This window comes from Elephas maximus, chromosome 9 (genome assembly GCF_024166365.1).
Source record: "Elephas maximus indicus isolate mEleMax1 chromosome 9, mEleMax1 primary haplotype, whole genome shotgun sequence".
In the NCBI taxonomy this organism is placed as follows: domain Eukaryota; kingdom Metazoa; phylum Chordata; class Mammalia; order Proboscidea; family Elephantidae; genus Elephas; species Elephas maximus.
The window spans coordinates 6040493-6063618 of record NC_064827.1 but is presented as its reverse complement, the minus strand read 5'-3'; the positions used below and the strand labels follow the sequence as shown (position 1 = coordinate 6063618).

Genomic DNA, 23126 nt, shown 5'->3' with positions numbered 1-23126 from the left:
ATTTTGTTTCCTTCTGTTGTACGCAGGGTCCCTGTGAGTCGGAACCGACTCGCGGGCGCCTAATACATGACGTACAGGGTACCCTTACTAGCCCTGGGACCCCAGAAATCCTGCCGGAGCCTCACCTCCCTCGACTCATAAAAAGAGAGTCAATAATACTTGTGGGGGTGGGGGATGAGACTAGAGGCCCGCGTGAAGGGTCATCAAATCCGGACCTGCGCCCAGCGCTCTTTCTTTTCCTCCTCCCCCAGGCTTCAGGCTTCCTGGGGAGTAAGGGTGACCCACAGCAGCACTCAGTTTCCCCAACTCGAAGCCTCTCCCAACTCGAAGGGCACCAGTGTTGGCATTTGGGAATAGCTGATGTGGGGGGGGGGGGGGCGGGGGGGTGCAGGATGAAATCCAAATCCAGGGGGGCCAGCGGCTCCACCCTCAAGATTAGGGAGAGAAGGAAACCCGTAACATCAAAACCCAGCATGAGAGGGGGGCGTGGAAGGAAGGGAACTAGACCTCAGCTGAAGGCCCGAAGGGGCGCAGGGTCCCCAAGAGGCCGCCCCAGTCCCTGCCGCAGCGCTGGGGCCCTCCCCGACGACCCCCCTCGAACCCGGGCGCCCCAGTGCGCACCCCGACCCGCCTCCAGCCGCCGCTCCTCCCCGCTCGCTGGTTGGCAGGGCGCAGAGCGCGGCAGCAGCGGGAGGAGCCGGGCGCCCCCACGCAAAGCAGCCGGGGCGGCACGGGCTCAGGAGCGACAGGCGAGGTGCGGTCCCAGGCGGCGGCGGTGACAGCACGCACCTCTCCCCAGCACGCCGCGGAGCTGCCACAGTCCCGGGCCCCGGCCCACGAGCCCAGCCGAGCCCCGCGCGCCGCAGCCACCGCGGCAGCTCCGAGCCCTGCATCCGCCATGGGGAAGCCGGCGAAGAAGGGCTGCGACTGGTGGCGCTTTATCAAGAAAAACTGGCTGCTGATCAGCACCGTGGCCGCGGTGGTGCTAGGTGAGCGCCGGCCGGTGGGCGACACGCGCCCTCACGCGCGCCCCGCGCCCAGGCCGCGTGCGCATGAGGGTGGGCACGCACTAGGGTGGGCACTAGAATGGGCACGGAGATGAACGCGCACCAGGCTGGGCCCGGGTGTGCGCGCACGCGGAAGGCACGGTGCTGGCGCTTGTGCCGCGGAGACCCCCGGCTCCCCCTCGACCTTGGCTTTGCCCCCACGCGGGGGCCTCTCCCCAGCGCGTGGATCTCTGAGTGAGCAGAACAAAGCTCCTCGAGGACTCTCGTTTGGGGCCTCCGCGAGCTGCTTTATCCAGAATGACCAAGGGGGCTTGGAAGGGGGAAAGGAAACAAGTAGCTCACCTTCTTCCCGTCTGGAAGCAGACGTGGTTTAATTTTTTTTTAACCCTATCTGCTCCCCTTTTTTCCCTGAACCCCGCGGCCCCGGAGAGATTGTGAATCGTCGGCTTCTGTTGGGCTGGCAGAGGCTCCGCTGGACCTTGGGCGCAGGGGTGGCCGGGCCAGGAGAGGCAGGGTAGGGAAGTTGCCAGGGCTTACCCTGAGCAGTGCCTGGAAAGGTGCCTTTCCACGCACGGGTGCCTACAGCGTGCACAGGGGTGCCGAAAGCCCGCCAGAATCGTGTCTGAATCGGGGGTGAGCAGTGAGTGCCCGCGGAGGACACGGGGACGAGCCCAGAAGTCAGATCCACCCTTTCCACCCTGGTCGGCTGCTGAGATAGCGCCCCTCCTCTGGAGCCCTCTTGCTCTCCCCACTGTTTTTCTGTTGAAAATAAATCTTAAGTCATCTTGGCTTGTGTTTAAACCAGGGTGTATTTAGGTGATTCACTCCTAAGGGGTCACTGGACTAGGTGCATATTGGAACCCAATGGCTTCACTAGGGAGACGGGGGGGGGGTGCAAACAGCACCGGGTGACACTGTCAGAGGGGGTGATGCCAAAATGACTGTGTGAAAATATCTCTGTCGTTAGCTATAACAACAAAGCCATTTTTTTGCAAGCCCAGCTTACATGCATCAATCTGCCTATAAGGCTCAAACTCCATGCTAATTTACCTTCGGGACCTTCTCATGTGCCCTGGTCAGAGCTGTCGTTGTTACCCGATCGGGACCTTCTCATGTGCCCTGGTCAGAGCTGTCGTTGTTACCCGATCGGGACCTTCTCATGCGCCCTGGTCAGAGCTGTCGTTGTTACCCGATCGGGACCTTCTCATGCGCCCTGGTCAGAGCTGTCGTTGTTACCCGATCGGGACCTTCTCATGTGCCCTGGTCAGAGCTGTCGTTGTTACCCGATCGGGACCTTCTCATGCGCCCTGGTCAGAGCTGTCGTTGTTACCCGATCGGGACCTTCTCATGTGCCCTGGTCAGAGCTGTCGTTGTTACCCGATTACAGTGGTGCTTCCAGTCACCCAGTTTCCTCTGCACGCGCTGCAAGCACACGCCGTTATTTTAATTGTTGTCACTGCTTTTGTCTACTTTTCTGGTGTTTTAGCTACAATATTGTGGTAGTTAGTGTTTGTGAACCTGTATCAATAACTTTTTTGAGAAGGAAGTAATTAATGGAAAAGAAGGCGTGATATACGGGAATTATGATTTACAAGTAAAATTAGTACAGAAACATTGCTGAGGATTCTGTATGGTCTGGTACAGGAGGAGGTCCGTGGGGGGTGACACAGACCCTAGTGACACCACTGTCAGAACATTGTCCAGATGTGCGCACTGAACCACACTTAGATTCTGAATTTCTGCCAGGGTTCTCTGTTGCCACAGTTGGGCTGTGGGGTGCATTTGTTTGGGATTGCAAGCCAGTGCTACTTTCCTCTTGAAGTTCACAAAGGTGGGGACACCCGGCAGGTGAGGGCTGCTGCTCCTTCTCTGAATTTGGACTCCTTGGGAGTCCCACCTTCCTTTTGGGAAATAGGAGCTGGGCTTTTGGGAAGGGCAGGTGGGGGACAGGCCTGCCTATCCTCTCCTGCTTTCCTTTTCAGCTGCTGCTTCCCAATCTCAGAATAGCTGGTGTTGTCTGTTCTCCCTCCCACCACTTCCTTTAAAAAAGCCTTTGAAATTTAATGGAATCCTCAGGGTCAGATATCGTACTCCAGAACCTTCTCCCAAGGAAAGTCAGGTTCCTAATAAAGAACACCCTGGAATTGCCTGGTCCTCCCTGGAAGGAAAGGAGAGAAGAGGGAAGCAAGCATTGACTGATTAACTCTGTTTCCCCCAAGAAGTGCAGAGTGCCTCTGGGCATTTGTGTGGAGGGTCGGTCTTGCCCTGCACTGAAGCAACAGACCCCCCCGGAGACAGCATTTTGATTTTTCTTCGGCCAGATAGAAGAGATGGTCTTGTTTTCCCAGTGGTAAAAACCAAAAATAAACCAAACCCGTTGCTGTCGAGTTGATTCTGACTTATAGTGACCTTCTAGGACCGAGTAGAGGTGCCCTGTAGGGATTGCAAAGGTGGATTTGAACTACCGACCTTTTGGTTAGCAGCAAAATGCTTAACCACTGAGCCCCCAGAGCTCCATTCCTGGTGGTAAGAGTGCAGAATTAATTATTAAATCCATTAAGGACGTTGAGGATAACCCTGGGCTTACGGCTCCCTCCCAGTGCCCCGTGGAAGTGGAATAATTGTGCCTTTTCCGCCCTGGGGTTCTCCACAGATACCGTCTTGCTAACCAACTGTGGCACACCAGTGTCCCGGGTACCGATTGCTAGAGGCTGGTGTGGGAAGGGTTTCGAGTGGTTGTTCCCCAGCCTTTGGAACCAGTTACACAGATAACATCTTCAGCGTCAGTGGGGATTACCTGCCCCATTTCGCAGACACAGGTTTTGGTGTCAGATGGGTGCTTTGCTCCAGTTTTAATGTGGGTGAGCCCCAGAAGCTTGATGTGGGTACTTTTCTCATGTTCCAGCAAATGCCCTTGTCTCCGGAAAGAAAAATCACCATTTAGACATCGTTAACATACTGGGCAATAAGTCTTCCCTGTCATTTGCTCCTGCAGACAGAGGCAGTCCACATCAGTCCCCACCTGCTCCTGGTCTGGGGGTCCCAAACCAAGCCCACCCCCGAAACGCCCAGCATCAGCAGTCACTTCCAGGAGTCCTCCTCCTTTCGTCTTTCTTCAGAGCGCTGGGCCTGGGTGGAAATCATACCTGCATTTGTGTAGTCTGTGGTGGCTCATTAACGAGCAGTTAATAAGGAGTAAAGTTAATTAATAATTATTAATTAATTGCACCAGTTGCCACGGAGTCCATTCCAACTCCTGGTGACCCCAAGTGTCAGAGTAGAGCTGCTCCACGGCATTTCCAGTGACTGATATTTCGGAAACAGACAGCCAGGCCTTTCCTGTGAGGCACCTTTGGGTAGACTTGAACTGCCAACTTTCGGGTTCCCAGCCAAACGCATTAACCGTTTTCACCACCCAAGGACTCCAATAACCAGAAGTGAAACTCCAGCAGACTTAAAGGGGTGACAGCACGTCAGCCAGTAAGTATTCCTAGGTCATGCTATTGAGGGTTGATTTTTATGACTGCCTAAATTCAGAGAAGCCACAAAGATGTCACACACAGCCCCTATCCTGAACCATTCGGCACCTGAGCCTGAAAGGAGAAGAAACCATTAAATGTATGACTTGCCCGGACAGAATGTCATCTTCTAATTCCAACCATTAAAATGTTTGTTCTCTGCTATCTAATTCAGCAGGCCTGATACTTTGAAATAGTTTGGTTATTGAAATGAGGGACACAGATGTTCACAGGGCAGCTTAAAGCCTTTGATTCTTTAGAACATAGCAAGCAAGGGAAAATGCAGTTAAAGGTCATCTTTAAATGATTCGCGCTGGTCCACTAACCGCAAAGATGACAGTTCACACCCACCTGGCGGTGCTGAGGAAGACCTGATGATCTGTTGCCATGAAGATTGTTGTTGTCGTTAACAGTTATCAGTTTGTTACTGCGAAGAAAACCCTATGGAGCAGTCCCACCTTGTAGCACCGGAAGTCACCATGAGTCAGGATCAACTCAATAGCAACAAGTTTGGTTTTCAATTTGGTGTAGTAGCTATGAGAGTTAATTCTTTGCGTGGACAAAACCAAACAACCAAATCAGTTGCCTTCGAGTCGATTCTGACTCATGGCAACCCCATGTATGTCAGAGCAGAACTGCGCTCTAGAGGGTTTGTGAGATGCTAAGAGCTAATCATTTATTAAATCCCTATTCAGAGATTGAATAGTTAGGTACAGTCTTTGTTAATTTCTGTTAAACCCTGCAAAGCCTTACACCACCCAGGGCCTCCTCATCCTGCAAATACAGCTGCCATAGCCAATCAATCATTCATTCAGTCACTCATTCATTCCATAAACATGTATTGGCACCTGTGGTGTGCCAGGGGCTGTTCTAGACCCGGGGCACACAGCGGTGACCCTAACGACAAAAACCCCTGTCCTTATGCAACATGTATTCATGGGGAGAAAGATAGACACCAGAATAAAAGGTAAAATAAAATAAGGACTATGTCATGTGGTGCTAAGTAAGTGCTCAAGAGTAAGATAAAGCAGGGGAGGGGACTAGGAAGGGTGGGAGTTGCAGTTTTCAATAGGGAGGCAGGGAAGGACATGCTGAGAAGGGGACAGTTGACTCCAGACTGGAAAGAGTATTGCAGGCACAGAGCAGCAAGGGGAAGGCTAGAGGTAGGAGTATGCTGGCTAGTTTGAGAACCAGCAAGGAGAGGATGACGGAGGAGAAAGCAGGGGCAGATGAGATGGGAGCTAGGAGGAGGCAGACAAAGGGGTATCATAAGCCCTTGCAAGGAATTTGACTTTGGCTACAAGATGTAAAATCCTTAGGAGACTTTGAGCAGAGCAGCGACAAGCTCAGGTTGTATTTTAATCCGCTCTGTCTGGCTGCTGCTTTGACCAAAGACCAAGAAAGTTCAAGGGCAGAAGCCAGAGACCAGCTCAGTTAACCTACCATCTGTTTTACTTATGATCCATTGCCCGTCAAGTTGATTCTGATTCATAGCGACCCTATAGGACAGAGTAGAACTGCCCCACAGGGTTTCCAAGGAGTGACTGGTGGATTCAAACTGCAGACCTTTTGATCAGCAGCCGAGATCTTAACCACTGCACCACCAGGGCTCCTTACTTATGACAGTTCCCATCCATCATGGCGATGAAACCTCAGGGGACGTTTGTGAAAACTCAGTTTGTTTGCAACTATAAAGCATTGTCGTTTATTTGGCATGGAGTCGGCTCCACCTCATGGAGACCCCATGTACAAATACTGCCCGTTCTTATGCCATCTTCACAATCGTTGGTGTTTTGGGGTCCGTTGTTGAGGACACTGTGTATTTTGATTGCCTTCCAACCTAAGGGGTTCAACTTCCAGCACGCTATCAGACACTATTCTGTTGTGATCCATAGGGTTTCCATTGGCTGATTTTTTGGAAGTAGATCTTCAGGCCTTTCTTCTCATTCTGTTTTAGTCTGGAAGCTCTGCTGAGACCTGTTTGCCACAGGTGACCCTGCTGGTATTTGAAATGCCGGTGGCCAAGCTTCCAGCATCCTAGCAATGCCCAAGCTGCCACAGTGTGACAAAATGACAGATGGGTGGTGGTAGTAAAACATACGGTAGGTTCACTGCACTAGTGGGTGGTTTGGGGAGAAGCCCCATCAGAGTAAAGACATGAACCTCTGGACCCCTTTTTAGAGGTGCTTAGTTGTCAGTTGACAAAAGATTGAAGTTGTCCAGGATTTCGTTTTACTTGGATCCACAATCAACGCCCATGGAAGCAGTAGTCAAGAACTCAAAAGACACATTGCATTGGGCAAATCTGCTGCAAAAGACCTCTTTAAAGTGTCGAAAAACAAAGATGTCACTTTAAGGACTAAGGTGTACCTGACCCAAGCCATGGTATTTTCAAATATCACATATGCTTGGGAAAGCTGGACAATGAGTAAGTAAGACTGAAAAAATACTGATGCCTTTAAGTTATAGCGCTGGTGAAGAATACTGAATGTACCGCGGACTGCCAGAAGAACAAATAAATCTGTCTTGGAAGAAGTACAGCCAGAATGCTCCTTGGAAATGAGGATGAGGCTTTACCCCATGTACTTTGGACATGTTATCAGGAGGGACCAGTCCCTAGTGAAGGACTTTATACTTGGTAAGGTAGAGGGTCAGCAAAAAAGAGGAAGACCCTCAACAAGATGAATTGACACATGGCTACAACAATGGGCTCAAGCATAGCAACAGTTATGAGGGTGGCACAGGACCGGGCAGCGTTTTGTTCTATTGTACATAGTGTCGCTATGAGTCAGAACCGACTCAACAGCACCTAACAACAACAACAAGTTGTGAAAGGAATAGGAGAAGGTGGTAGCTAAATGTGAGGTCAAAAGGGTTTTTGTTTCCTTTTTTACATAGAGGATACTTGGGTCTGCGTCATGCTCATAGTCGTCGTTATGCTTGAGCTCATTGTTGTAGCCACTGTGTCAATCCATCTCGTTGATGTCCTTCTCGAGGGAGTGATCCCTCCTGACGTATCCAAAGTGTGTAAGACACAGCCTCGCCGTCCTTGCTTCTAAGGAACACTCTGGTTGTACTTCTTCCAAGACAGAGTTGTTCATTCTTTTGGCAATCCATGGTATATTCAGTATTCTTCAACAGTGTAATTCAAAGGTGTCAGTTCTTCTTCGGCCTTCCTTATCATTGTCCAGCTTTCACATGCATATGATGCACTTGAAAATACCATGGCTTGGGTGAGGCACATCTTAGTCCTCAAGGTGACATTTGTGCTTGTCAACACTTTAAAGAGGCCCTTTGCAGCAGATTTGCTCAGTGCAATGCATCTTTTGATTTCTTGACAGCTGCTTCCATGGGTGTTGATTGTAGATCCAAGTAAAATGAAATCCCTCAGGAAAATATAGCCTTGGTTATAGAAACAATGCCAGAGATCACATGATATAATTTTGCATGACCAATGACTTCTTCATTGCAAATACCTTTTTTTCAACAACATAAACGGTGACTGTACATACAGACCTCGCCAGATGGAATATACAGGAATCAAATCACCTACATTTGTGGAAAGAGACGATGATGAAGCTCAATATCATCAGTCAGAATAAGGCCAAGGGCCAACTGCAGAACAGAACATCAGTTGCTCATATGCAAGTTCAAGTTGAAGCTGAAGAAAACTGAAGTAAGCCCACGAGAGCCAAAATACCACCTTAAGTATATCCCACCTGGATTTAGAGACTATCTCAGGAATAGATTTGATGCATTGAACACTAATGACAGAAGACCAGAGGAGTTATGGGATGACATCAAGGACATCATACATGAAGAAAGCAAAAGGTCATTAAAAAGACAGGAAAGAAAGAAGAGACCAAAATGGATGTCAAAAGAGACTCTGAAACTTACTCTTGAATGTAGAGTAGCTAAAGTGAATGAAAGAAATGTTGCAGTAATAGAGCTGAACAGATTTCAAAGAGTGACTTGAGAAGACAAAGTATTCTAAAGACATGTGCGAACAGCTGGAGTTAGAAAACTACAAGGGAAGAACACGCTTGGCATTTCTCAGGCTGAAAGAACTGAAGAAAAAATTCAAGCCTCGAGTTGCGATAGTGAAGGATTCTGTGGGCAAAATATTAAATGATGCAGAAGCAACAAAAAAAGGTGAGGGGAATACACAGGGTCATTGTACCAAAAATAATTGGTCAATGTTCAGCCATTTCAGGAGGTAGCATATGATCAAGAACCTATGGTATTGAAGGAAGAAGTTCAAGCTGCATTGAAGACGTTGGCGAAAAACAAAGCTCCAGGAATTGATGAAATACCAATTGAGATGTTTCAACAAATGGATGCAATGCTGGAGGTGCTCACTCGTCTGTGCCAAGAAATTTGGCAGACAGCTACCAGGCCAACTGACTGGAAGAGATCCATATTTGTGCCCATTCCAAAGAAAGATGATTCAACAGAATGCGGAAATAATTAAACAATATCATTAATATCACACACAGGTAAAATTTTCCTAAAGATAATCCAAAATGTATGGTTTCAGCAGTACATCAACAGGGAACATCCAGAAATACAAGCTGGATTCAGGAACGAGGGATGTCATTGCTGATGTCAGATGGATCCTGGTTGAAAGAGGAGAATACCAGAAAGATGTTTACCTGTATTTTATTGACTATGCAAAGGCATTCAACCGTGTGGATCATAACAAGTCATGGATAACATTGCGAAGAATGGGAATTCCAGAACACTTAAATGTGCTCATGTGAAACCTGTAATTAGACCAAGAGGCAGGTGTTGGAACAGGACAAGGAGATACTGAGTGATCTGAAGTCAGGAAAGGTGTGCGTCAGGGTTTTGTCCTTTTACCATACTTATCCAGTCTGTATGCTGAGCAGATAATCCAGGAAGCCGGACTGTATGAAGAAGAGCGTGGCATCAGAATTGGAGGAAGACTCATTAACAACCTGTGATATGCAGATGACCCAACTTTCCTTGCCGAAAGCGAAGAGAATTTGAAAGTTTTACTGATGGAGGTCAAAGATCTTCATTAGTAATCCAGCCTTCTGTATGGATTACACCTCAACATAAAGAAAACAAAAATCCTTACAACTGGACCAATAAGCAACATCATGATAAATGGAGAAAATATTGACGTTGTCAAGGATTTCATTTTACTTGGATCTACAATCAACGCCTGTGGAAGCAACAGTCAAGAAATCAAAGGACGTATTGCATTGGGGAAATCTGCTGCAAAAGACCTCTTTAAAAGTGTTGAAAATCAAAGACATCGCTTTGAGGACTAAGGTGCCTCTGACCCTAGCTGTGGCATTTTCAATTGCCTCGTAGGCATGTGAAAGCTGGACAATGAATAAGGAAGAACGAAGAAGAATGGAAGCCTTTCAATTATTGTGTGGGCAAAGAATACTGAATATACCATGGACTGCCAGAAGAATGAACAACTCTGTCTTTGAAGAAATACAACCAGAATTCTCCTTAGAAGGGAGGATGGTGAGGCTTCATCTCACATACCTTGGACATGTTATCAGGAGGGACCAGTCCCTGGAGGTGGACATCATACTTGGTAAAGCAGAGGGTCCGCAAAAAAAGGAAGACTTTCAACAAGATGAATTGACACAATGCCTGCAACCTAGCAATGATTGTGAGGATGGTGCAAGACTGGGCACTGTTTCGTCCCATTGTATATAGGGCCGCTATGAGTTGGAACTGGCTCAGCAGCACTTAACACGAACAACATGGGCAAGAGCAAGGAGCCCTAGTGGTACAATGGTTAAGTGCTTGGCTGGTAACCAAAAGATTGGCGATTCAAAGCCACCAGCCGCTCCTCAGGAGAAAGACCTGGCGATCTGCTCCCATGAAGATTATAGCCAAGAAAACCCAATGTGGCAACTCTACTCAGTCATATAGGGTCAATGTGAGTTGGAATCGATTCGATGGCACATAACAACAACTACAACATGGGCAAATACATCCTCGTTACACCTTCAGGCACTGGGGAATGAAATGAGACCTTTTAATGAGACTGACTCTTAAAAGCTATGTAAGAGAAGTGTATCTAATACTTAAACTCTCTGAACCTTAGTTTCCTTGTTAGAAAAAGGAGGGGTTTGAATTAGGTGGAAGAACATTCACTTATAGGTAGTGTACGGTTGGAGGTGAAAGGTCCGGAACTGATTATTGATGTCTGCCAAGGGCTTGGGATCAGGGAGTCTGCTGCATACTTGTCGACCCTGGATTAGGAAGTCTCTGAGGTTCTTTCTAGCTTTGAAATCTTTTAGCTCTCTGATTGTATAGTCTTTCCTCAGTCCATTGCCAGGAGCCAGAGGGATTCTTCCATAGGGAACTAAAACCCCCAAACCAAGCCCATTGCCATCAAGTCAATTTCAATTCATAGCAACCATATAAGGCAGGTAGAACTACCCATAGGGTTTCCCAGGATGTAATCTTTACAGAAGCAGACTGCCACATCTTCCTCCCATGAAGAGACTGGTGGGTTCGAACCACCAACCTTTCGGTGAGAGGCTGATCACATAACATCTGCGCTACCAGGGCTTCTTCCATAGGGAACTAAGGGAAGATTAGAGGTCTTTACATGACCTTGATGTCGCATCAGTCGTTCTGCGTTTGAACTGCTGATGGTAACTTGAGGACAATAATGTGAATTGTAGATGGGGCTATTACCAGGTGTGATTTTTAGGGTCGTGTGTCAACTTGGCTGGGTGATGATTCTCAGTTGTTTGGCAGTTATGATGTAGTTTGGTAGTTATATCATGATGTGATCCGTTCCATGATGAGATTTCATGTAATATGATCACCTCCATGATGGGATCTGCTATGAGTAGCCAATCAGTTGAAAGGGAGTTTCCTTGGGCCTGTGGCCTGCATTGAATATAAGTGGACATTCTGGAAAGGCTCGTGGGCTTTTGCTCACTCTGAATCCTGCAGCTGGCTCTTGTTTGTCTGACCCCCAGTTCTTGGGACTTGAGCTAGCAGCTTACCTGCAGTCTTGCAGCCGATCTTGGGATTTGTCCATCTTCGCAGCCTGTGAGTGAGAGCCCTGCTGTGCCCTGCTGTCTGACCTGACAGTCTTGGGTTTGCCAGCACCTGTGGCAACATAAATAAGGAGAAGCCTCTATCCTGACCCACGGACTTGGGATGTTCCCACCTCTACAACCAAATGAGCCATTTCTTTGATATAAATCTCTCTCTATGTATATATATTTGTATGCTTTACTGGTTTTGCTTCTCCAGAGAACCCAACCTAAGACACCAGGATAATATTCTGTGTCAGTATTAAAGTTTTATTAGAGCAGTAATATTAAGATCTAAGAGATGTATGCTTTTAGATTTCATCCATCTCAGTTTAAAATGTTGGTGAAACACAAAATACCCAAAAACCACAAAATAAATAAATCTCCAATTTCAAATGTTCATGAAAATAGAGAATACTTTAAAAATGCAAAGTAAAATAATAGTGTTCTTAAAAGACTTTTGTTTAAAATGGTAAGAATAGTTCCTATAGCTTCAGAATCAATCATTTCCATAACACACAAGAACTCATCAGTTTGACAGAGGGAACATAAACTTGGCATAATTGTTGCTGTACAGTGGGGACTTGTGCTTTTAAAGAAAAACATAGATTTGTATGTGTATGTTTTTGAAAAAAAGGTATAAATACCCGTGGTAGCTAGTTTAGACATATTTATTTATATTAGTGTATGTTATAAAAAAAAAATCTGTGTTGTAAATCCTGAGCTCTTTGCCTGCGGTTATAATCCCATTTGGGAATGCGTTTTCTTCGTTATGTTAATGAGACAGGATTAGTGGAGGGTGTGTCTTCAGTCAACCTCTTGTGAGATATAAAAGAGATTAAAGAAGAAAGCCAGTGAGCAGAGATGGGGCAGAAAGAAGCCAAGCTACATGAAGCCCGCTCAGAAACAGAAACTCAAAGAGACAAGGACCATCCTCCAGAGCCAGCAGAGAGAAAGCCTTCCCCTGGAGCGAGCACCTTGAATTCAGACTTCTAACCTCCTAGACTGTGAGAAAATAAATTTATTTGTTAAAGCCACCCACTTGTGGTATTTCTGTTACAGCAGCTCTAGAAAACTAAAAACCAAAACCAAAACCAAACCCATTGCCGTCAAGTCGATGCTGACTCATAACGACCCTACAGGACAGAGTAGAGCTGCCCCATAGAGTTTTCAGGGAGTGGCTGGTGGATTCGAACTGCCAGCCTTTCGGTTAGCAGCCATAGCACTTAACCTCTACACCACCAGGGTTTCCAGAAAACTAAGACATTGTATTTATATCATAGAATGTTATAGATGTGGCAGTATTATTAGTAACATAATTAGCACTACAAATTGGTTTTTATAATATTTTCTAGGAATTTGGGAGTTGATGTTAGTACAACAGAACAAAACATTGCCCAGTCTTGTGCCATCTTTATGATCGTTGGCATGCTTGGGTTCATTGTTGTTGCCACTGTGTATTTTAAGTGCTTTCCAACCCAGGGGCTTATCTTCCAGCACTGTGTCAGACAGTATTCTGTTGTGATCTGTAAGGTTGTCATCGGCTAATTTTCGGAAGTATATCGCCAGGCCCTTCTTCCTAGTCTGTCTTAGTCTGAAAGCTCTGCTGAAACCTGTCCACCATGGGTGACCCTGCTGGTATTTGAAATACTGATGGCCTAGCTTCCAGAATCATCACAACACGGAAGCTGCCATAATACAGCAAGCTGATGGATGGTGATAGATAGATGATTAGATAGATAGATAAGTAGATAGATGATTAGATTGATTGGTTGATTGATATGAGGAACCTTGATTAATTAAGTACCCTAGAGAAGGGCCCTTTCCTGTCTTGGCCCAGGTTCCACATATGGAAAAATTGAGGGGGGATTTGGGATTTGAGCGCCTATGCCTGGTGCTTTCGTTTTTGAAACCAAATCAGAACCCACCAGATTTAAAGAATCACGCAAAAGATTCCAGTTTTCAGTTGTCGTACACAAAGTGTACAGTTCAAGTCTATCAAACCATAGCCCCAAACAAAATAACTGGATCTAAACACAAGATTCTACAATGAATCTTAAAAAACGAATTTACGTGTTAGACTGCACGTCAGGGCTCGCGTCTGCCTTGTTCGTTCATCCGCTGAGAGTGCTTTGAACGTGAATTGGTAAAGTACAGAGACGGGGAAGGGTAGAGTTGTGTGTGCGTGTGTTTAGTTTTGGTACTCAGAAAAGAGAAACGTTAAATATTTTCTTCAATATTAAATATCTTGCTGTTGTTGCTAGTTGCTGTGGAATCGTTCCTGGCTCACGGTGACCCTGTGCACAGTGGAATCAGACGCGGCCTGTCCTGTGCCATCCCCAGATCAGGTTGTTGGGACCCACAGGGTTTTCACTGGCTGGTTTTTGGAAGTAGGTCGCCAGGCCTTTCTTCCTAGTCTGCCTTAGTCTGGAAGCTCCACGGAACCCTGTTCAGCATCACGGCAACACCCAAGCCCCCACTGGTGACGGGTGGGGCTGAGCACGAGGGGCAACGGCCGGGAACCCAGTCTGGGTCTCCCGCGTGGAAGGCAAGAATTCGGCCGTTGGCGCTTCATCTGAGACGCAGTCTTTTATTTAACGTGATTAAACTACAGAATTCAAGTTAGCGACCTATCAAGTATCTGAGCAGCAAGCATGAGCAATAAAGGCGGCACCACAGAAAGACGGACCGTGTAGAACATCATTCTGTGATAATGCGGCGTCTGCTGGAGCTCAGATGGGGAAAGCCCTGGGCTAAGTCACACCGGGCACAAACAGTTGAGGTTCAGAACCTGCTTGTGGAGCCCCGGGTGTGCGTGTGTGCACGCTTGCTTGTAAGAAAGAGAGCTTTCCACATTAATTACTTGCGGGAAATTGTGATTACCTTTAACAGAAGCTGAGACTGAAATAAGTGCCCCAGGCAGTCATTGGCTGCTGGCCGCCCGAGGGACTGCGAGTGTCCCCTGCGGCTGGATATTGGGGTCACGTTCCCAGTGAGGACTTGAGCGCTCTCGAAGAAAATAAACTCACTTTCAATGACACCGAGCGGCCCGTTTAAACCCCCCGCAGCAGTGTCTATTAAAATAGCCAGTGTTTTAATGGCCTTTGCTCTCGTGATGTTCAACACACAGCTTCTAACAGAGGATAGTGCTGGAGACAGTTAACATTGCGCCAGTAATTGACTTTGGAGCTACACTTTCGCCCGGCCCATGGATTTGGAAGGAGCTAATTCATTATGCTTGGGGAGGAAACAGCCCCTGACTGCAACAAAGAGTTCTCCGTGTAATTAGTACATTGAACAGTAACACCTCTGTTAATGGAGGGGAAGTGCCGCAGTGACTCACGGCTTGCCAGAAATGTTACTACCTTCCATTTGAAAAATATCTGCGCACTGCCTGTTCCATTACCAGAGGCAGCATAGTTCCTTCCCAGCAAATAAAACCAAAAGCCCAAACCGGCTTCTCTGGAGTCGATTCTGACTCAGTCAACCCCGCGTGTGTCAGAGCAGCACTGTGCTCCGTAGGGTTTTCAATGGCTGATTTTTCGATAAATCACCAGGCCTTTCATCCAAGACACCTCTGGGTGGGCTCAAACCTCTGACCTTAACGTGAACATGAAGCATTTGCGTCGCTCGGGGGCCCCTTCCGGTGAACGCCCCTGCACTTGCTCAGGATGGACGGACCTTGTCTGAGGCACACACACGCACAGTGTGTCCTGGGTGGCTCCTCCCCGAGTCCCAACCGCCCCAGCTGTGTGAGCCGTGGGGCTGTGGTCCCCCCTCAGCCTCATTCTCCACCACAGAGACCCAGAACCAGCGCTGAGGAGCTAAGACCCTCCCAGCAGTCCCCCGTGGTCAGTCCTCCGTGGTCCCTAGAGTCCTTCTGAGTTTGAGTCACTACCTGTAGCCATGGGACAGCTGCCACAGCGGGTGTTCATGTTTTTAGCACGAATCTTTGACACCAGCATTATGTGACTTTATGCTTGGTCTGCACACTGAAGCAAAGCTGGGGCCTTTGGGACCGGAACTGCAGTTCAGAAACGACCTCGGGATATGCCCACAGCGTCTGTTTCTTCTTACAGCTCTTCACTGAGACAGCTCTTTGGTTCCGCACATTCGGAGCATGAAAACGTCAACACTTACTTACACACTCTACCGGTGGGGAAATCCTTCGACAAGAAAGCCTAGATGAGATTGTATAATTCAGTTATTTTTCTGCCACTGCTCTGTTGCATCTGTTGGTTACTTATAAATCAGTGAAGAATTAAGTCAGCAACAAAAAAGTGCTACATCACCAGAAATGCCTAACTGCAGAAAGCCTCATCTCCAAGCCTCTCTCCACTGGTAGAAATGGTTTTGCTTCATTTCTGTGGGTATCTCGTATACTTGTTTTCTCAGCCACATAACCACTTTGGCTGTTTCGTATTAAAAAAAAAAAGAGAGAGAGAGAGAGAGCCCTATTTTCTCCTTTGAAAGTTCCTTCTCTTATAGCTAGCCCAACCTAATGACTAATATTTACTGAGGGCCTACAGTAGGGAGTTTGTCTGTTACAGGGTCAGCAAAAACAAGGAAGATCCTCAATGAGGTGGATTGACACGGTAGCCACGACACTGGACTCTCTGAACTACCGATCACGAAGGAGGCACAGGTCCAGGCAGCGTTTCGTTCTGTTGTACATAAGGTCACAGCTGACTCAGCGGCAGCTAGCAACAACAGCTATGAGCTTTATGTACATTTATTTCCCATTTGGCCCGTGACAAGGGCTTCCCCCATTTTACAGATGCGGAAACTGCACTCCAGTGATTAAAACGACAGAGCTAGGACTGACTCAAAGCTTAGGCTGTTAACCACTAAGCAAGGCTACATCCTTCCTAAACCAAAAACCAAACCCGTTGCTGTTGAGTTGATCCCGACTCTTAGCAACCCTATGGGACAGAGTAAAAGTTCCCCGTATAGTTTCCAAGGCTGCAGTCTTTACAGAAGCAGACTGTCACATCTTTCTCCCTCAGAGCAACTGGTGGCTTCAAACCGCCGACCTTTCAGTTGCCACCAGGGCTCCTTACTTCTTCCCTAGCAGACCTCAGTAAACCTAATGGATAGTTAAGAACATTCTGGCAAACATTGCTCTGGTAGGGTAGTCAAATCAAGCTTATTATCCTCCTCTTGCTTCTTTCCTTCCGTCTCTTGGCTCTTCTTCATCCTGTCCCTTCATTTGCGACATTCCAGAGTATCTAGTCCTTTCCCTTCTCTTCTGCATAAGCCTTCTCTCGAACTTGTATTCTGGCTGAACTTGCCTGGTCGTTGTTCTCCCTGGATGTGTTGTATCTTCCCGCCATAATCCTTTTGCTCTTGTGTTCCACCTGCACTGACTCCTCTCTCACCAACTATCTCGTTATCTGACATTTTGCATTTACAACGATAGTAAAAAAATCTGCTATCCACCTATTTTGCCCATTAACCATGTTTGTCTGGCAGTAATGAACAATAACAAACTCTGAGGCTGTGAGGCAAGGGTAACACCAGCTAAGTGTCAACTTGGCTGGGCCATGGTTCTCAGTGGTTTGGCAGTTATCTCATAATGTAATTTGGCAGTTATATAATGATGTAATTTGGCAGTTATGTAATGATACAGCTATCCTCCATTTGTGGCCTGATGTGGCCATCCTCCGTTTTCACAGAACACTGATTTTCACATAACAACCTGGTCTTTGGAACCTAACCGTGTCAAGAAGTGAGGAGAGAGTGTTCTGTTATCCTACTCTTCCTTGAAAATAGATTTAATTCCATCTTTATCATACAGCCTTCTCTGACTGCCCAGTCTGAGATAATCTCCCCCTCCTCTGCCCTCTTGTTGTTGTTGTTTGGTGCTGTCAAGTCAATTCCGAGTCCGTTGTACATAGTGACTCTATATACAACAAAATGAAACATGCCTAGTCCTGCACCATCCTCACAATCTTTGCAACGTTTGGACCCATTGTTGTAGCCACTATGTCGGTCCATCTTGTTGTGGGTCTCCCTCTTTTTTGCTGACCCTCTACTTTACCAAGCATGATGTCCTTTTCCATGGACCGGCCCCTTCTCATAACATGTTCAAAGTATGTGAAATGAAATCTTACCATACTCGCTTCTAAGAAGCATTCTGATTGTATTTCTTCCAAGACAGATTTGTTTGCTCTTCGGGCAGTCCATGGTATATTCAATATTCTTCACCAACACCATATTTCAAAGGCATCAATTCTTTTTTGGTCTTCCTTATTCATTGTCCAGCTTTCGCAGGCATATGAGGTGATTGAAAATATAATGGCTTAGGTCAGGCGCACTTTAGTCCTCAAAGTGACATCTTTGCTTTTAACACTTTGAAGAGGTCTTTTGCAGCAGATTTGCCCAAGGCAATTCATTGTTTGATTTCCTGTTGTCTTTATGTTGAGGTGTAATCCATACTGATCTTCACCAGTAAGTGCTTCAAGTCTGCTTCACTTTCAGCAAGCAAGGTTGTGTCATCTGCGTGTCTTAGGCTGTTAATGAATCTACTTCCAGTCCTGATGCCACGTTCTTCATATAGTCCAGCTTCTCGGATTATTTGCTTGGCATACGGATTGAATAAGTATGGTGAAAGGATACAATCCTGACACATATGTTTCCTGATTAAAATCACACAGTATACCCTTGTTCTGTTTGAACGACTGCCTCTTGGTCTATGTACAGGTTTCACGTGAGCACAGTTAAGTGTTCTGGAATTCCCATTCTTCTCAGTGTTACTCATAATTTGTTATGATCCACATAGTCCTGTGGCTTTACGTAGTTGTCATGGATTGAATTGTGTCCCCCAAAAAATATGTGTCAACTTGGTTAGGCCATGATTCCCAGTATTGTGTGGTTGTCCTCCATTCTGAGATTGTAATTTTATGTAAAGAGGATTAGGGTGGGATTGTAACACCATCCTTACTCAGGTCACCTCCCTGATCCAAGGTAAACGGAGTTTCCCTGGGGTGTGGCCTGTACCACCTTTTATCCCTCAAGAGATGAAAGGGAAGCAAGCAGAGAGTTGGGGACCTCATTTCACCAAGAAAGCAGCACCAGGAGCAGAGCACGTCCTTTGGACACGGGGTTCCTGCCCTGAGAAGCTCCTCGACCAGGGGAAGTTTGAGGACAAGGACCTCCCTCCAGAGCCGACAGAGAGAGAAAACCTTCCCCTGGAGCTCATACCCTGAATTTGGACTTGTAGCCTGCTTTACTGTGAGAAAATAAACTTCTCTTTGTTAAAGCCATCCACTTGTGGTGTTTCTGTTATGGCACCACTAGATGACTAAGACAACAGTCAATAAAACACATAAACATCTTCCTGGTGTTCTCTGCTAGCAGCCAAGATGCATCTGACATCAGCAGTGATAACCCTTGTTCCACGTCCTCTTCCGAATCCAGCTCGAATTTCTGGCAGTTCCCCATGGACTTAACTTGCTCCAACAATTTTTGAATTCTCTTCATCATAATTTAACTTGCATTTGATATTAATTATATTGTTCTATAATTTCCACCTTTCTTTGAAATGGGCACAAATATTAATCTTTTCCGGTCAGTCAGACAGGTAGCTATCTTGCAAATTTCTTGGCGTAGATGAGTGAGCACTTCCAGCGTTGCATCCATTTGTTGAAACATCTCAGTTGGCATTCTGTTAATTCCTGAAATTGATACCGATTCCTGGGGTTTTTGTTTCAATGTGTCTCCCACCTTACAACCCTAAATTTAGATTCTCAAGTAGTAGACAACATTAACACCTCTAATTCAAAGCCTGCCCTGTGGCAGACATCACTAATTGATTATAGTACTCTTTACCACCGAGCTCCATTGTGGTCTCAATCCTCAGAATGGTGCTTCGGGCAACCTCTGTTAATCAAATGGAATTGGCGTGTATGATGAAAAGTATTGCCTTTTGCTGGGAATATCTATTCATTTAGCAATCAGCTAGAAATTAGGAACTCAATTTGAATTCAACAAGCATTGAAGTTGCTGGTGGGAAACACAGATTTGAAGCCTGTGTCTTGTCTTCAGTCTTTCAGAAGCAATTCATGCACAAATCCCACTAACAGGAGCTGCAGTGTGGTAAACGCTGTGAGAAAGCTCCGAAGCACCACGGGCTTTCATAGAAGAAAGTCAAATTGGGAAAGAGTTTATAGAGGAGGTTGTAGTTGGAATGGCCTTGAGCAGGTGTGGTGGCATCTCTGGGCCTAAAGGTTGGGGAGAGGAAGCCCAGGTAGACAGAATGATGAGTGCAGAGGCCTCCACGCTATCCACTGTCTGATTCCAGTATTGTATGGAACAACTGTTTAATATGGAGCCTGGTGGTGCAGTAGTTATGAGCTTGGCTGCTAACTAAAAGGCTGGGAGTTTGAATCCACCAGCCACTCCTTGGAAACCCTATGGGGCTGTTCTCTGTACTAGAGGGCAGCAATGAGTCGGAATCTACTCCATGGCAACTGTTTAATATGCATAGGGTTTTTTTCTCACGCTTCTCTTTCTCACGTCAGTTTCCTGAGGATAAGACTGCTGCCTTATACGGGTCTGCTGCACTCATAGGAGATGTCCCAAAGTGTTTTTACTTATTACAGAAGTTTCTTCCTTGAAAAAGAAAGGAAGTAAATCCTTGGTGAGCCCATCTCATCCATCCCCCGTTTACCCACTCAGTTTTCTGGGTTTTTGAATGACGATGCTGGGAAACTCTTACCCAAGCCTGCGTCATCCCAAACATACTCCTAATTTGTGGGCCCAGAACAAGAGCAAGTATGGTCGTTAACAGTTCTGAAACCACTTTACTGAGAGTTCAGCAGGGCCCTAAAGCTCCCACACTGGAGGGCATCTCTCTGCCTTGAGGAAGATCTGTCTTCTCAGAGCCAGGCTGATCTCTGGAGAAACCTTTAGCAGATAGAGGAATAGAAGAGTTGGGTCATGACTGGAAGCTGAATCAGCCTTGGGTGGTAAAGCCTTTTTAGATGTGGTATTTAGCAACTCCTATTTCTTTCTTTCATCTGTTATGATCTATAAGGTTTTCATTGGCTAATTCTTTCATCTGTTATGATCTGTAAGGTTTTCATTGGCTAGTTATCAGAGGTAGATTGCCAGGCCTTTCTTCCTAGTCTGTCTTAGTCTGGAAGCCTCACTGAAACCTGTCTACCATGGGTGACCCTACTGGTATTTGAAATACTGGTGGCACAGTTTCCAGCATCACAGCAACATACAAACCACCACAGTATGACAAACTGACAGATGGGTGGTGGACAGTCTTAGAAGAAATGCAACTAGAATATTCCTTAATAACAAGGATGATGATAGTCCCACTCGCTTGCTTGGGATGTGTCACCAGGAAAGACCAATCACTAGAAAAAGACATCATATTTGGTAAAGTAGAGGATCAGCGAAAACAAGAGAAACCCTTAATGAGATGGATTGTCACAATAGCCACAAGAACGGATTCCAACATACCAACCATCACAAAGATGGCACAAGACTGGACATTCTGTTGTACGTAAGGTCAGAGCAACTCAGTGGCAACTAACAACAACGACAACATTTCTTTAGTGAATTTATTTCTAGATTTTCCCTCCAAACATCCTTTCATACCACTGTCCAAATTCTTCCCATTTCTCTCCCTGCCTGGAAGTTCTTTTTCTGAGAGGAAGTTAGTCTGCCCTTGATACCTGCTCCAGTAGGCCTTGAGCAGCTGCTTGGATAAATAGACCTGGTCACTGAGAGCCTGAAGATAGGTTTTACTTTTCTATTAACCCAAGTTGATTATCAACCAGGAGACATAATAGGCTGGCTCTGTTTCCATGTCCTCAGCATAGATCCCTCTGTCACACCCGGATAACTTCCTGAGGAGGTTCTGAGCTCCACGGAGGGGAAGGAGTTAGGTCTGTGTTGCCAGTTGAGAAGGCACAACAACAACAACCAGGTGCCGTTCAGTCGACTTTGACTCATGGCAACCTCATGTGTGTCACAGGGTTTTCAATGGCTGTAACCTTTTGGAAGTAGCTTGCCAGGCCTTTCTTCCAAGGCACCTCTGGATGCATTTGAACCACCAACCTTTCAGTTAGTAGCTGAGTGCTTAGCCGTTTGTGCCATGTTGTTGTTGCTGTGTACCTCTGAGTCAATTCCAACTCATAGTGACCCTGTAGGACAGGGTAGAACTACCCCATAGGATTTCCAAGGCTGTAACCTTTATGGGAACAGATCACTAGGTCTTTTCTCCCCTGGAGTACCTGGTAGGTTCGAACTGCTGACCTTTTGGTTAGCAACCAAGCACTTAGCTGTTGTGCCAACTGGAAAAAAAATTAAAAGTTTACATCTTCTGTTATTTAAGTGGAAATATTGAGTGAGGTTTGGTTGCTTTTTTTTTTTTTTAATTGTGGTAAAACTCTATATAACAAAACATTTGCCAATTCAGCATGTTTTACAGGTACGGTTCAGTGACATTAGTTACATTCATCGTGTTGTACAACCACTATCTGCTTCCAGATTATTCCGTCACCATTAACAGAAGCTCAGTGCCCCGTAAGGTGTGTCCCCTCCTTTCCCCATCTTAAGCCAGAGAAGACTGGACCCGCAGCATCTGAGGTGTAGATCCCTGATGTTACCTGACCTGATGCTCAGTCACTAACACTCACCTCCTTTGTAAATGCTGCTCGGTGCTCTGTGTACCAGGGCAAAAGGGTGGTGGGTCCCAGTGGTGTGGTGTGACTTTTTGCCTCGATTCTCTCTCTCCCTCACACGTGTTCCCATGCTCTGGGACACATATGTTGTCTATGAGGTCAACACTAAGAAAGGGGCTGAAAATCCCTCAGAAACATGCACGATTCCGAGAGTAAATAAAACCCCCAAGTTATTGTGGAAATGTCGTACTCACCATGTTGGCTCTGTATGGTTTCCGATGGCATTTATAGTCATTTCTGGACCTTAACTCTAATAACTCTAATCCATCGTTGTCATCCAATGAGCTAATACATGCGGAGACACTTTATAAAACTGCGAAGTCCCTTATAAATGTTTGTGTAGTTGCCCAAAAACACAAAACAAAAGGGAGGATGCAAATAATGAAACTTGGATTGTGGGTACAATGTTATTCTTTAAAGGCATTGTTGTAAACTGTCATCTTTGTGTGTTTTCTGGGACCCTACTCTTGTCCTATATGAAGAGGCGCCTGGGCACCTTTAAAAACTCTTGCCATGGTGTCGCTTTTGACTCATGGCAACCCCACGTGCGTCAGAGTAGAACTGTGCTTCTTAGGGTTTTCAGTGGCTGATTTTTCAGAAGTATATTGCCAGGTCTTTCTTGCAAGACATCTTTGGGTGGACTTGAACCTCTACCCCTTCAGTTAGCAGCCAGGGATTCCAGGGCCTCTCCAAGCTGTCTAGGTCTGGGTGCAGGGACTTGTAATTCCATCGGTGACTTGGAGGCCAAATATTTGCCCAAGTTCTGAGAGGGGCAAGGTGGTGGTTGTCATTTTTGAGGTCATCAGGTCAGCTCCAACTCATGGCAACTTTAGGTATAACAGAATGAAACACTGACCC

General features: G+C 46.4%; 1 protein-coding gene across 1 annotated transcript in view; it reads left to right on the top strand.

Annotated features, from left to right (window-relative positions):
* The first annotated feature begins 523 nt into the window (after positions 1–523).
* SLC1A1 (solute carrier family 1 member 1) overlaps positions 524–23126 on the top strand; it is an 88302-nt gene continuing 65699 nt past the window's right edge. The window contains exon 1 of the mRNA XM_049895593.1: positions 524–989. Coding sequence (XP_049751550.1) covers positions 899–989 — 91 coding nt within the window. The 5' untranslated portion in view covers positions 524–898. The remainder of the gene's footprint in view (positions 990–23126) is intronic.